At 33.4% G+C, this 16,205-nt stretch overlaps 1 protein-coding gene across 1 annotated transcript in view; it reads left to right on the forward strand.

Moving 5' to 3' along the window:
• CCDC171 (coiled-coil domain containing 171) overlaps positions 1-16,205 on the forward strand; it is a 358,774-nt gene that overhangs the window by 255,990 nt on the left and 86,579 nt on the right. The window contains exons 24-25 of the mRNA XM_060155104.1: positions 266-411; positions 2,436-2,490. Of these exons, the coding sequence (XP_060011087.1) occupies positions 266-411; positions 2,436-2,490 (201 nt within the window). The remainder of the gene's footprint in view (positions 1-265; positions 412-2,435; positions 2,491-16,205) is intronic.

Raw genomic sequence — 16,205 nt, forward strand, 5'->3', positions numbered from 1 at the left:
TAGAATGTATTTGCCTTGTAGTATTTAAAAAAACAAAACAGAGCTGTATTTTGCAGCTAAACATTTTTCAAAATCTTATCAGTTCTATCATTTCTAATTAGTAAGTATGTAAAATTTTTTGCAGAAAATTTGTTAAACCTTGATGTGTAATGACCCAAGTCTACTTCTCAGTCAGTCTGTATCCTTCTTTGTTTAATAGCCTATGGCATAAATTGAAGTTAATTATCAGGGCTGACAGGTAACTCTGTTTTCTGTCTGCTTGCAGAGTCTCTCCGAGGCAAAGATGGAGCTGAGAAGAAAAGATCAATCTCTGCGTCAGCTCAATAGACATCTTACCCAGCTGGAGCAGGACAAGCGTCGACTGGAGGAGAACATCCATGATGCAGAGAGTGCCCTCCGCATGGCAGCCAAGTGAGCATTTGGACCTTGGGGAGATCACTTAAAACAGACAAAAGATCAATTCTTACTTTCATGCTCTGGGTTTTAGCCCTGGATAATACAGTGTTAGAAAACAAAAGTACAGCTGTCTCTCTTTGAAATTCTCTGATATATCCTCAAAAAAGAAAACTCTTAACATACTAAATGTATATTTTATTGAGAAACCTTAGAAAAGAATAAGTTTCTATATAACCTCTAATGCTGTGTATTTTAGGTTCTGTTGTAGCATTACATGTTTGAAATCAGGTTTTCATTAACTTCAGATATAAGACTCTTTATTTTAAAGTTTTGAATAGTTTCTCATGTCACATATTTCTCATCCCCTTCTGCCCCACTGCCTCCCAAATTTTCTTCTGCATATATTATACTAATATTGCAAGTAATATTTCCATAAAGAAATGTTAGTATATAATCAACATGTGTATTGTAGCATCTTTTTAAGTGCAGTAAAAACATATTGATCATGGAAAATTCATTTAATTTTATAGCTGTATATTCAAATATGTTAAATAGAGAAGAATATGCAGTTTTCAGAGTGGGCAACTATGTAACTGTGATGAGAGCGTTTTTCCTTTTACCAGGTAATCAAGTTGACATACACTGTGAAGTTCAAATTGAATAGTTCTCTTGGGTATTTTTATTTGTTCCCCACATCAAATTTCATGGAGTACTTTAAGACAGTCCTTTTTACAACAGCATGGCTTAAAGAAAATCTATTTATGGATTAAACATCTAATTTTAATAAACTCAGTGTTTTCTAAATTTGGAATTCTGGATTCCTGTACTTGCAAATACATACACACATATACATATATGTATGTATATATATATTTGCAAATGTATAACTATAACTTAAAAATGTTTGGAGACAAACTCTTGTTAAGCATAACATAAGAAATATGAATGTAATGTGTAAACTAAATCATAAAACGGGCAGTTTGCAATCCTAGGATACCCACAGCTTTGTCAGTGGACTTGGGATATTGCTCACACATAATGAAAAAATGAGTTTACACAATGCCATAATATTGGCATTTTGAATACCCACCAATACATTTTTGGAAAATTGTAAGGCTCTATAACAGTGCACTACCATATTGGTTATATGTAATTGTCATTTTTAAAAAATATAAGTTTGACTGAATCAGCTTTTTGCTGTCATTTTTCAGTCTCAGTTTCCTCATGTCAAATGAGAAGCTTAGCATAGGTAATTTTTAGTACGTCTCAGAGCATTGAAAATTCTAAGATTAATGAAAACAAGATTATAAAACCTCTAGATTCATATTGTGCCTTCAGAATACTGCTGGTAATTCAGGAATTTGTCAAGTCTGAGATCTGTGACCATGGGCACATGTGCTTATAAGAAAGCTAAAGAAAGCTAATTTGAAATTTGGAGAGCTAATACATTATTTACAGTTTTCAATTTATAATTCACCATTAAAATTTTGTCTTCAGCATTCTCATCCCAACTTTTAATTTCATCATAAAGGCTAAACTCAATATACAAGGCTAGAGAAGAAAATAGTAACTTTGCATATTTCTAGTCAAGGCCATAGAAGGTTTTTGTGTAATTATTATAGCACAAAAAACCCATGGAGAAGGGAAAATATTATTGTGCCCAGTATGACCATTTATATCTCCAGCACTAGTATTTCTAAAGTCTTTTTCATTAGAAGCCAAAAGAATGCACGTTTAGCCTTTTCAGCACACTGTAAATCAATAATGTAATCACATGATTTCTTTTTTTCTTTCTTTCTTTTTCACTCTCTTTTAACTTTGAAAATATCCATAAGAATTATTCCCCCCTCTAATTTTTGGCAGGCAGTATAACTGAAGATAAGAATTAAAAGTGGAAATATACTAGTGAATATGGTTAGGTTTTACACTTTAGGAAAAACCAACCCTTATTTTTCAGTAATAGTCACTTATACTAAAATGTGTTACAATTATAGTAAGGTTTGGGTTTTACTAACACCTAATCTTTATTTTGTTTCTAGGGACAAAGAATGTGTTGCTAATCATATGAGAACAGTAGAAAATGTGCTTCATAAGGTATTATAATTTTTCTTCAATATTGTTCAAATTGTATTATGACACAGTTCTCCTAGTCATTAATTTTATTAACTGTAAAGTACTTTAATTCATTTTGTAGCTTTCTTTAAAAATAAATTAACAAAAGGATCCTTTCAAATGACTGAAAATTTGTATTGAACAATGCTATATTGCATAACTTTTTTCAGAATTCACTTTATGTATGTGATAAAACTATGAAAATAGTGTTTTCCCCAAACTGGTATAATTGCACTTGAGTTATTTGTGGTCTTTGCTGACTGAACTAAAGGTCATTAAGATTCATATATGTCTCATAATGATAAAATGTTTGACCACACTGTCTAACCTCTTACCACTCTTAAACCTACTATCCTATATACATATATTAATATATAGAGAGAGACATAAAGTATTGTATTTGGCAGTACTCATATACCTTAACCTAGGCAGTAATGTTTTTCAAGTTGTAATTTACCTTTTTATAGGAATGTATTCTTAAAGTAGAAATTGAATATACTTAATAATAGTCTGTTATTTTCAATCTGATTACTTCTGTATGATAAATTGACTTTTAGTTCATAGTGATGAACAACATAATAAGGATATTACAATATTACTAAAAACTTAATATCGTTAAGTATTGACTCAATACTGTGTACTTTGTTAGCACTCCAGATTCAAAGATGTCTCATTATTTCATTATTTAAAAGTAGAGAAATGTTATTTGTTTCTGTTATTATTTAACAGACAATTTGTTGGAATAATGTAAATACCTAGTACTTTTAAGGTATATGGAATTTATGAATGAATCATATTTAGAATAATTTTGTGAATCAAATTTTTTATACAATATAGTTTTAAAATCACTTAAAAATATCCTAAAAACTAATCCTGTTAAGGAAATACAAAATAACATCAATAAACATGTTTAATACATTTTAACATTTTAAAAACAATGGACCTCTGTATTCTTTGATATTGAAAGTGACTAGCAAAAAGTGACTCACAGAGAGTATTCTGAAAAAAGGAATCTAATACTCTGAGTGCTATTTTTAAGCAATATTATTTGAAATTGTGATTTCTCCTCCTTCCCACTTAAAAAAATTTAGCCTGTCGGTATAGTTTAAATATAATCACATCAAATCCATACATGCTAGAAATCTGAAATTTAGGTTTGTAGGAAAAGAGACATCTTTGGTTAGATTTTTTTTGGTATATGGTGAGACTTTCGATAGGAAAAATAAATTATGTCATGTATATGGCATACCTTTTTATACCAGTTAATGTTGCCTTTGAAATCAATTGTTTGTCATCTCCCCAGACAGAGGAAAGTAATGTTGGTTAGCAGCTGTTTTGGGAATGGACTTTGATATCAAACGAAAACCATCATCAATGTGAAATATAAATGTTGTACCTTATCCTTTCATCATGAGAATGGCAAAATATGTATTTTAAATACAATAAAGACTGATTGCAACAGGACAGTTGTAATCATACACTTCTTCATTTGCAGTTCTTTTGATTTTCGTGTCATATGGAAAGAAAGATGTCTGCAGAATTGGCCTACAACCACTGTAGATTTACTTTTGCTGTATGGCTTTTTAATCTCCCTTCAGATGTAATAGTTAGTTATTTTGATTTAAGTCTCTGGAAATTTCTATATGTATAGTGATTTTAAAATTATCAATTACTTTTCAAGCTTGAAGTGAAAATTTAGGAAAGGCTAATTGATTATTGGGCTAATTCTCTTTTCTACGAAGTATGGGTGACAATGAATGGGTGATAAGGAAGAGACCCAGAGGGTACCTCTGAAGCTCTCAGGAAGGTGCAGCCCACCTGTCTTCAAGCCAGAGTTTGCAGGTTTATTTTTTTTGGCCACTGTGGACTGTCCAGTGGCATTTTGCTGTCTTGGAGAATCTAAGAGTAGTATAGAAGGAGGGTCCAGGCTCTTTCATGGTACAGTAAAAATGACTGGGGTTACATCCAACCTCTTCAGCATAGTTTACTGTACATAGTCAAATAGTATAGCTATTCATATTTCTGAACCACATACGTTTGCAAGGTATGCACCAGTTATTCTAGAATAAAACCAAATTTTAACCTGCTGAATTGAATTTTAATACTAACTTCTGACACAATAATCAAATAAAAAGAACTTACTTTCATGTAGAAATTATTTTCTTGTACTTTAAAGAACTTAAACTAAACATGTTTGCTTTCAGGAAAAGTGATTACTTTTTGGATATTTGTTAATTTTTAACTTTGACGCATTAACATTCAACTTTTCAAATCCTAAAACTGTATTATACACAGCTGTTTACTGTATATTATTTTTAAAATCCCATTTGGGACTGATACTAGTATTTAATAAAGAAGGCTAGTCATTTTTTATTTAAAAGCATATACTGTTTTTTTCAAAGAAACAGAAGTTTTTTTAAAAAAATTACATTTAAATATATTTTATTTATTGCTGTTTTAAATATAGGCCAGAAGTTAACTTTTTATTAAGAAACTTTTTGGGGGCTTATTTCAGGTTATTTGGGGTTAAGAAAAGTAAGACAAAGAGAAAAACAAAATCATTACAACTTTTCATGAGGTACATTTTTTTTAATACACACACTTTTCTATTTAGTTGAATTCTGAACTACTTTTTGTATTTTAGAAAAAACATAACTATTGAACTTTAAAAAAAATCGCCATTTAAACCATTTAAAAAATGTACAGTTCAGTGGCTTTCAATGTATTTACAATGTTGTGCAGCCATCACAACTATCTAACTCCAGAATATTTTTATCACCCCCAAAAGAAACCCAGTAGCCATTAAGCAGTCACTCCTATACCCCCTCATCCCATTCTGTGGGTTGTCTTTTTACTTTTTTGTTCGTGTCCTTTGATCAACAAAAGTTTTGAACTTTGATGAAGTCCAGTTTTTTCTTTTGTTGCTCATGTGTTTGGTCTCATATCTAAGAATGCATTGCCAAATCCAAGGTCATGAGGATTTTACCCTATGTTTTCTTCAAAGAGTTTTATAGTGTTAACTCTCATATCTAGGTCTTTTGTCCATATTGAGTTAATTTTTGTATGTGGTATGATGCAAGTATCCAACTTCACTCTTTTTCATGGATATCCAGTTATCCCAGCACCATTTACTAAAAAGACTGTTCTTTCCCTCCATTCAGTAATCTTAGTAGCCTTAGTGAAAATCAGTTGACTATATCAATTGACAAATCAATTGATCATATGAAAATATAACTGATTTTTGGGTGTTGATCTTGTATACTGCAACTTTGCTGAATTTATTAGCTCTAATAACTTTTTTGTGGATTCTTTAAGACTTTCTGTATATAAGATTATGATATCTACAAATAAAAGATAGTTTTACCTCTTTCTAATTTGGATGCCTGCCCTCCTCCCTCCCTTCATCCCTCTCTTCCTTTTCTTTCCCTCCCTCCCTCCCTTTATTCCTTTATTTCATCTCATTGCCTGACTAGAACTTCCAGTCCTAGCCATATGATAATATGATGACAACAGACTTTCTTGTGTGTTGTTCCTAATCTTATGGGGAAAGCTTTTGGTCTTGCACCATTAAATGTTATAGACGTCCTGTATCAGATTGAGGAAGTTCTTTTCTGTTTCTAGTATTTTGAAGTTTTCTTGTCATGAAAGGGTGTTGTTGGGTTTTGTCATATGCTCTTTCTGCATCAAATGAGATGTTTTTTTAAAAAAATCTTCATTCTGCTAATGTTGTGTACTGCATAGATTGACTTATATATGTTAAACCATCTTTGCATTTCTGGTATAAACACCACTTCATTGTGGAGTATAATCATTTGAATACGCTACTAGATTTGGTTTGCTAGTATTTTTTGAAGATTTTTGCATCTATGATCATAAGAGATATTGGTCTGCAGTTTTCCTGTTATATCTTTGTCTGGCTTTGGTTTCAGAGTAATACTGGCCTCATAGAATGAATTTAGGAGTAGCCCCTCCACTTCAATTTTTTTGGGAGACTTTGAGAAAGATTGGTGTTAATTGTTTAAATTTTTGGTAGAATTTACCAGTAAAGCTGTCTGGTCCTGCGATTTTCTTTGCTGGAAACTTTTTGAATACTGATTTAATCTCTTTCCTTGTAATAAATCTATTTAGATTATCTGTTTCTTTTTGATTCAGCTTTGGTAGTTCATGTGTTTCTAGGAATTTATCTTTTTCATCTAGGTTATCTAATTTGTTGACATAAAGTTGTTCATTTTCTTAGAATTGTTTTATTTCTGTAAGGTCAGTAGTAAAATGTCCCCAATTTAATTCTAATTTTAGTAATTTATTAATCTTTTTTTCTTGGTGAGTCTAGTTAAGGTTTGTCAATTTTGTTGATCTTTTCAAGGTACCAAATTTGGTTTTCTTGATTTGCTCTATTATTTTTCTGTTCTCTATTGTGTTTATCTCTGTTCCGATCTTTATTATTTCCTTCCTTTTGTTTGCTTTGGGTTTAGTTTGATCCTCTTTTTCCAATTCCCTCAGATAGAAGGTTAGGTTATTGATTTGAGATCTTTGTTCTTTTTACATGTAGATGTTTAAGCCATAAATTTCCATGTGAACACTGCTGTCACTGCTTCCCATAAGTTTTGGTATGTTGTGTTTTTGTTTTCATTTATCTCAAAGTATTTTCTAATTTCTCTGTGATTTCTTCTTTGACCTATTCATTGTTTAAGAGTGTGTTGTTTAATTTCCAAAATATTTGGGCATTTTCCAGATATCTTTTTGCTATTTAGTTCTAAGGTAATTCTGTATGGTTTGAAATAGTTTATAAGTATTGTTTTATGTAGTTGTCTTTTAAATCATATAGGAAAAAAGGGGAGTTACAAATCATAAATACATTAATACTGACTTTTATATTTATGTATTCAGTTTCCTTCACTGGTATTCTTGATTTCTTCTTGTGGATTTGAGTTACTGTCTAGTGTCCTTTCATTTCAGACCAAAGGACTCCCTTTAGCCTTTCTTCTAGGGCAGGACTAGTGGTAAAGAACACCCTCAGCTTTTTATCTTGGAATGACTTACTTTCTCCTTCATTTTGGAAGAATATTTTTGTTGGATATAGAATTTTAGATTGACAATTTTTTTCCCCCAGCACTTTGAGTATGTCAACTCCAAAATTTCTATTTGGTTCCTTTCTATGCTTTTTATCTATTTATATTTCTTATCTGCAAGATGTTACTCTCGCGGTTTCCTTTGGTTCTTTGTACATGGTTTCCTTTAACTTTTGAAATACATTTGAAATAATTGATTTAAGGTGATTGTGTGATAATCTAGTATCTAAGCTTCCTCAGGAACAGTTCCTATTAATTTCTGTTTTTCTTATGCATGGGCCATACCTTCTTATTTCTTTGCATACTTCAAAATTTTTTGTTGAAAAGTAGATATTTTGAATATATAATGTGATAACTCTGGAAATCAGATTCTCTCCCAACCCTAGTGTTTGTTGTTGCTGTTTACTCTAGTAGTTTTTGTTTTCTCAGTGACTTCCTGAACTAATTTCATAAGGTCTGTATTCTTGGTCATGTGTGGCCACTGAAACCTCTGTTCTGTTAACTTAGTGGTCTGTTAGTATTTCGATGGAGATTTCCTTAAATACCAAGATTCAGGTGATTTTTCTTGATTAAGATTTCACCTGGTTGCTGTAAACTTTCAGATAGTTTTCAGAGTTCTGAAAAAGTTGATTCTGATAAATTTTGCCAGTTTATTCATTGCTTTTATGTAGGGACTGGCTTTTGGAGTTCCTTACTCTGCCATTTTTCCTCACATCTCTCCCTAAAATTGTATACATTTATTTTCCTAATAATTTTACCAGAAGGCTTCTAATATTACTGATAATATATCCTCTCAGGAATTGAAATTTTAAAAAAATTAAGAGCCCTCCAAACATGCTTAATTATTTCTATTGTGAGGAAAACAGAGAAAGTACAATAATTATATCAAAATAATTTTCAGGACAGGGTAATGATTGGATGGATAGGATAATGTCTGGATTATTTAGGGTTAGGTATGAGAAAATTAAGTTATGTTAGTATTTATTGATACTAACAGATGTCTTGTTTTACTGTAGCTGTGGGTGAAAGTAAGTCGATTTTGGTAAAGTTGGAATGTGGGGAAGAATCCGAATATTTTTTGTAGTCTTTTTAAAATTATTTTTCAATTAGCAGAATGGCTGGATTCTTGAGGCTTTTAGAGATTGCTTGAGTTTGGAAGGATGAAAGTGTTTCCTATGTATGCTCATAGCATACTATGAACTTTAAAATTACCTCTGAACATTTATGAGAAGTGTCAGATGCCTTTTCAATAAGATGACTAAAAGATAAAACAGGAAGTCACAATCTTGAAACCTCAGAAGATTAGAATACCTGAATCTATAATTCCTGTAAACTTATAAGGCTGAAGTGACACTAGACCAATGACTAGGAAGTTACAGGGGTTTTTGATGACACTCTTGGATTTGCTTGTACAATGAAGTCACTTAAAACCTCTAATCCAACATAAAACACGATATTTACTGTAAATAGTTAAGTCCTACAAATGCTTTTTGAATGTATATTATGGGCCAGAAACTGTACCAGCCTTTGGGGAAACAAACACACACACAAACAACAACAACAACAATATTATATATGTCTATGTAGGTAGGTAGGTAGGTAGGTACATATCTCCTAGTCCTTTTCTTCAAGGTAGAGACACAGATAATTCCAGTATACTATGATAAATATGCATCCATAGATGCAGTTCCATATCCATTTAGATAGGGTTATTCACCTATGCGGCATGCTTAGAAAACCCAAGGGTTGGCTGGAAATTTCTTAGAAGAAAATTAAAGCCTGGAAGGGGTTTGAAGTATGAGGAAAGACGGGAAAGGCATTCCAGCAGAGAGAGTAGCATGTGCAAGTGCATGGAAGCATGAATAGCCAAATAGCCTCAATTCAGTATTAAGTGCAAGGAGAGTGCTGAATGAGGCAGGTGGCAGCCAGGTCACGGAAGAACTTTTTTTTTTTTTGGCCGTTTTAAGAATCTTGGATCTTTATTATGGAGGAAGTGAGACTAAACTAGGGTTTAAGCTAAGGAGTGATGTGGTCAGATTTCCGTACTGAATTGGGGCTCTAGGGGGGCACATCTGCAGACTGGAAATACTGAGTAATGAAGGTGGTTTTTAAGAACTGTGATTCTGTAGGCTAGATGAGTGCTGGTGAAGGTTTGGACCAGGAGAGTGATGATTGGTGGTGTCAGAAGAAAGGATATGAAGCTCATTTAGTAAAATGGCACATGGAGATGTGAAAGGCAGGGGAGGATGACTCCCAAGATGGGCAGTGTGATTAACTGATGTTGGGAAAACAAAGAGAGGAGCAGGCTTTTTCTCTTTTTTCTTTTTTTTTCTTTTGGTAGGGAGAAAAAGGGAGACAATGATGAGTTTTGTTTTGGAAATACTGAGTTTAAGGTAATATGGAGTGATCAGCAGGATATGTGAGTCAGGACCTCAGGGGAAAAGTTAGGGCTAAAGGTAAAGGTTTGAGATTGATTAACATAATTCTCTCTGGCAAAGAAAGAAGGTAGTATAGCAATTGACAGGAGAAACAAGACATTATAGATAAATGGGAGGCTAGGAAATACATTTTGAGAGATTAATTATGCCAGAAGAGTTTGAAGTCCTTGAGGGATGGAATTCTGTCTCCTTAATTTTTATATCCTCAGCATCTACCACAGTGCCTGGTACCCAGTAGGCACTTAATGAATGTTTGTTGAATGAGTCAAACTTTTACCATCACCCAGTCTCTAAACATAACTAAAGCCACCTCTAGATTCCAGTGGAAGTCTTGCTGATACTGTCTTTATTTTTTTGATTGCTAAAAATAGCATATGTATTTACTTTGCCTAATCAAGCTCTAGAGGAGAAAGCCTAGATTCAATTATAAGGATGTCCCTAAGAAAGAGAGATATGCTACCAACAAATTTATAGGTAATAGCTAGTTTAACTCCTATGAAGTAGAAAGATGATTACTTCTATTGTTAGAGTGGATTCTGGAATAAATAGAGTCAAGTAGAATCTGACAGGTGAAGACTCTAAATAGCCGCATCTTCAAATGTGATTTTATAATCTTACCTTAAAAAATGGTTAATGGCAATATTTGGTAATACATAGTTAACTTTGATTTTTAATTTTCAATGCATTTACAAGGAATACAAAGACCACAGAATAATTTTTATTTAATGAAACTGACAGTTATTTTAAAGCTGAAACAATGGTCATCTGCCTCTAATAACCCAGCTTTAAGTGACTTATTAATGACTCTCTGTTCCTTATGATCTTTGAGCCCCTTTCCGTTCTCAGTTTCTTGATGCTGGTTCTGAAGATCAGCTGTGCAGGACATACAGGTGTTAGCACAGCTGGCTTGCTGATGACAACTCTTCCATATAGCTGTCTTGTGTGTCATCATTCATATTGTTCAGTGTCATTCTGACCTAGCCAAGCTAAAAATGGTACTCCAGCTCAAGAGGGATTTAAAAACCTTGACAGACTAAAGATGAGACCACAGAATTTCGTGTACGTGTGCTTACCAGTTTTTAGCTTAAACACATCTAAATAACTAATTTCAGTGTGCGTCTGTCTTTACCCTTTGAAATAATTTACCCTAGGAAAGAAAATATCTTTGTGTGGAGAACTGTAGCAATTCATAAATACTTTTCTCTATTCTTGAATATGGGTTTTGTGTTTGTTTAAATAACTCAAGGTCACAGTAATCTATTTATGAGGTGCATTCTATGGTATATAACCTACACCACAAATTTACCATGCTGTCTAGTGCCTTTATAAGATGTCCATGATTAAATCACCCTATTTTTCCAGCTTGATAATTTGATTAGAGGGTTCAGTTTTTCACATCCTTAATTGGGATGTAGCCAGCTTGATAATTTGATTCAAAAGATCAGTTTTTTACTTCCATAATTGGGATGGAACTATAATGTGTGGGGTGTTTGTGGTAGTGGTGGATTTTGCCCTTTTTTCTGGTGACAGCAGCAGGCCGTCATTGGAGAGTTCTGGCTCTGCTCCAGAGTTGTAGGTTAAATTAAATAACCTGCCAGCAAAATAAGGCTAGTTTCTCACTTCCTTCTTTTCAAGTGAGGGGTTTCCGTGCCTGCTGCAGCACCAGTGGAACGCCTGCTCCTGCTGCGAGTGCCAAGGTCTCCTTCCTGCAGGTGTGGAGCACAGCTGGAACTGCTGCACACATCTTGGAACCTCATAGTTTGCGGGTCTTCTCTGTGAGATTATGGCCATTGTATAAGGACGATTGCTGCACAGATACTTGTCTCCCAGTGTGATAATTTTTTTTTTGTGTGTGTGTGTGTGTGTGTGTGTGTGTGTGTGTGTGAGAGAGAGAGAGAGAGAGAGAGAGAGAGAGAGAGAGAGAACAGGGAAGACGGATTGGGGAGAAAAAACATGAATGAATGAAAATGCCCACAGATCCAATGAAACTACCGAGGAAAATAAGGATGTTTCAATAATAGTCTCCACTGCTTATCACAAAACTACTTATATGACACACATTTTTGCTAGCTTGCCAGACAAGGGACAAAGGAAAGGAAAAATAAGATAGTGCTGCTTTTTAGGTTGGGAAATGGAAGGAGTACCAAAATCTTGAGCCATTTCCTCATCTATTAACTGTTAATTGTGGCTATTTAGAGGCATTATTATTTGTTGCTAGGAGCACTGGACACAGTATCCTCATATTAGGGATGGCAGTAGCTCTTTCACAAGGTGAATGACAGAATGAAGTGAGGTAGTGTGGTGAGAACTCTGAAAAGTATGAAGTACTTTTGGAAGTGCTAGTGGTATTGTTACTAATAAGAATAGTACTGTACTCTATCCATTTCATGAATTAATTAGTTAATGAAAAGGTAAAAGAGGGAAATATCCATTTAGTTGTAACTGTCCATTTGTGAATGTCATTTGCATTGCACTGACATGCTTTAATCCCTGCTTCTGTCACTGGGCACATACCAGGGTGCTGGAACTGTCTAAATATCTTTTTGTTATCCTCTCTTTCCTACTGCCTTATAGAATTTGCAAGTTTGGAATGATGTTCTTATTTGATCACATGCTTACTAAGAACCTCTGTATGCATAGGGTTTTTTCTGCTGCTAGTGTTATTGCAGAGTATATAGTTAACTCCGGCGGATTCCCTTCTCTCTGTATTTATAAAAGGCTCTCCAGTATGCCTATACTACTTGTTTAGCCAAATTTTCTGTTGTTTAGGTATTAGAGTGGTGATCAGTCATTGGGCCAGGAAAGTTAGACCCAGTCAAGTTGTATACTGGACTATGTAAAACTTGAAAGAAGGAGCGAGAGGTATTTGTGAGATGGCACCCTGTGTTAGTGATACAAGGTTTACTCACCAGAAATTTTTCATGCATTCTCTGATGAGATGTGGTCATTTAAAAAAAAATCTATAGATGGTGAAAAATATAGTCTTTCCTTCTATACCTCTGAGGCAGGGGATGGCCGACATTTTCTGTAAAGGGCCAGATAGTAAATATTTTAGGCTTTGTGGACCATATGGTCTCTGTCTCAACTATTCAACTCTGTCCTCATAGCAGGAAAGCAGCCAAAGACAATAGCTAAGTGAGTGGGTGTGGCTGTGTTCCAATAAAACTTTATTTACAACAACATGCGGTGGTCTGGATTTGGTCCCTGGGCTGTAGTGTGCCAACTGCACTCTGCACTCTAGTGCACAGGGTGAAAAATAATGCCTAGGCTGCATAAGGTGTATAAGGTGTATACATAAGTGTATAAGGTGAAAAATAGAATAAAGAGAGAAGGGAAAGCAATTAGGAATCAATGGAAGTGGAAGGAAGTACAGAGGAGGAAGTAGGACAAAGGAAGGCAGGGAATGGAGGCATAGTAAAACCTGAACACAGGATGATAAAAGTGGAAGTTACAGGAAATATTGTTGGGATCTGTATATGACGGAAATCTCTCTGGTTAAAAAGGTTTATTTTGAAGTATTGGGGGCCATAATAAATTGGAATTAATAAAGTTTTAGGCAGGTCAGGAGTATGATATAAAAGTCCGATTATCAGTTGCTTTTCCCAGGCATTCAAGATTCAGACATTGTGTACATCTTCTTACACGTGTTCTCAAATGTATCTGAGTTTTTATCAAAACCCTTACTGCTTCATCCTGGGTATCTTATTGGTAAAAACACAACTAGTACCATATTTCATGAATTTTTAAAAAATTAATTGGAACATTGGGTGCAGAGGGCTTTATAACTGTGCATGATAAAAGATGCAGGTTCATATTTTGAGAGTTGAGCAGTTTTTCTAAAAATGACTAGTTTAATTTCATAGTTGATGTATCTAGCAGAAATAGTTTTTTGTGTTTTGGTAGCAGTACAGAAGATTAGGAAAGATTGGTGGCTTGTGAGAAAACGCTAATCAGAGGAACAGGAACAGTACAGTATGGATCTGAAGAATCACTTAAAACTGGAACTGGATTGTTACAATAAAATAAATATTTCATAATGATGTTTTGGCTTCTTAAAAAGTTTCTTTTTTTTTTTTTGCTATATGCCTCTGTTTTTCTTGTTTATTATGACATTATCTTTGAGAAATATCTGCTTTCTGAAAGTATGTAATACAAAAGGGAGAATGTAAACTGCTCTTTCTAAAAATCAAAAATTTAGGGTGGAGTAATATAGGTATGCTTTTCTTTATTCTTTATCAAAATATTATGAAATTGTACAGTTTTCATAGAATGTTATAAAAATGTATACAATTTTACAGTTGAGATTTATATTGTAGAATTCTTTGACAAATTTTATTATATGTTAAAATGAACTGTTAGCCATTTTAAAGTAGAAAAATATTATATATATATACTTATTGCTCACATATATAAATAAATCAGAGTAAAAAGGGTATAGCATCTGAATGATAGGATGAATAATGATGTACTGTAGCAGAATTAAATGTTGGCTTTTGAAATTATAATTTCAGATTAATTTGAAATTATAATTTAATCCATAGACAGGTGATGATGGTTGTTCTAATCCTAAATTCACACTAAAATCTTTATTTTAAAAGGTGAACCTACTTTTCCCTAGGAAGAAAAATAATTTTATTGTTCTAATATTGTTACTTCAAAATTTTTTTGACAGTAAAGAAATTTACTTTAAATTCTCACTTTTGAAAGACCATTTTTTATCCAGTGGGCAGCATTTCCTAAAGAAATCCCACTTATCTCCTTTCTGCTCTTAGTCACTTTGTTCTCAGCCTGCTGTTCTATTTTTCTTATGAACTAATTTAATGAAATAAGGTGAGAGTCTTTTTACTTACTGTTCTGTGTTGAATCTCTTCCCTCTTTATCCTTGTTCACACACTGATATTGAGACTTGCCTTTTGCATTCTTTCTGAACAGTCTCCCCTTTTCGCCCTTTCTTTTTCCTGTTCCCTGTCACCTTTCCTTGCTGCTCTTTGCTGCATCGTTATATTTTCACTTGTCCTAGTGTCACTGTTTTGTATTCTTTCAACATGACGCTTTCACTCCCCTTTTCCATTAAAATAAAAGAATTCTTGGTCAATCCTTTATCAAGACTTAAAAAAATCCTTTTCCTTGAAATATGTGGAGACTATTTTAGATGCCTATTTTCAAAGTTTTGATTTGATTTCAAAGTGGGAAGAAACTCTTAAATTTTAGTAGAAATATTTGTGAGATTATATCATGGGGCACCGTCTCTTGATGGCACTGCCAACATTCAACAGATAATTTATAATTTAATGATAGTTTAACACATGCATGTTATTCAAATAATGTTATAATTATGATGCCCATCATTAGGTTTAGCAATACAACTGCATTTTGAGTTTTTTCCCTATCTAATACAAATACAAAGAATTATTTCATTTGGCAAATTAAATAATGTTGTAGTGAAAATGTTAATTTGACAATAAATCACAGTTTTAAATGCCAGATGCCCCGGCTTAATGTTGTTCAGAAAGTTTATTTAGAGAATATAAAATGTGGCTTAGTGTTCCTGTATGTCAGGCTTCACAGATGAAGTATGGTGCCTGATATTAATCAGGTTAAAGGACCTCCAGTGCTTGGAGTGTGTTGTGGATTATACCTACATTGCTCATAGCCTCCCCCCTGCCCCCCCCTTGTCCATATTAGCAATCTGCTTTTGTACTTTGACATCCAGGATTTCCCTAGTGAATTTTGTCACAGAAAAAAGAGAATCATCAATATCGCAGTTAAACTTGACTTTCAAAGCTAATAGTATCTCATTTGGGGGCTCAAATTTAATAAATTTTCTTTGATTCTGGGTGAGTTTTTAAACATCAAACAATGAATTGGCCAGGGTGCAGTAAAATATTTAGATCTATTGACTGTTGTTCAGAAGGGTAGAAGGCAAAACACTAGTGGTTTGATGTTGATAAATTCTCAGTACCTTAATCCACATTAATGTTTTCTTTTATCTGAGTGCACATTGGTGACAAAAAAAAAAAGGCAAGAGAAGGTGTCCATACATATAAGATATAAAACCTAAATCATATTTCACGAATGTCTTTGCTTTATTTTGTTAAGTGAGTTAAAAGCATTCTCATCTTAACTGAAGCCTGGAGAATGTTTGTTACAGATAAATATACATTCTGAATTAGGACTCCGGTGTGAATAT

This window comes from Lagenorhynchus albirostris, chromosome 7, assembly GCF_949774975.1.
Source record: "Lagenorhynchus albirostris chromosome 7, mLagAlb1.1, whole genome shotgun sequence".
Classification (NCBI taxonomy): domain Eukaryota; kingdom Metazoa; phylum Chordata; class Mammalia; order Artiodactyla; family Delphinidae; genus Lagenorhynchus; species Lagenorhynchus albirostris.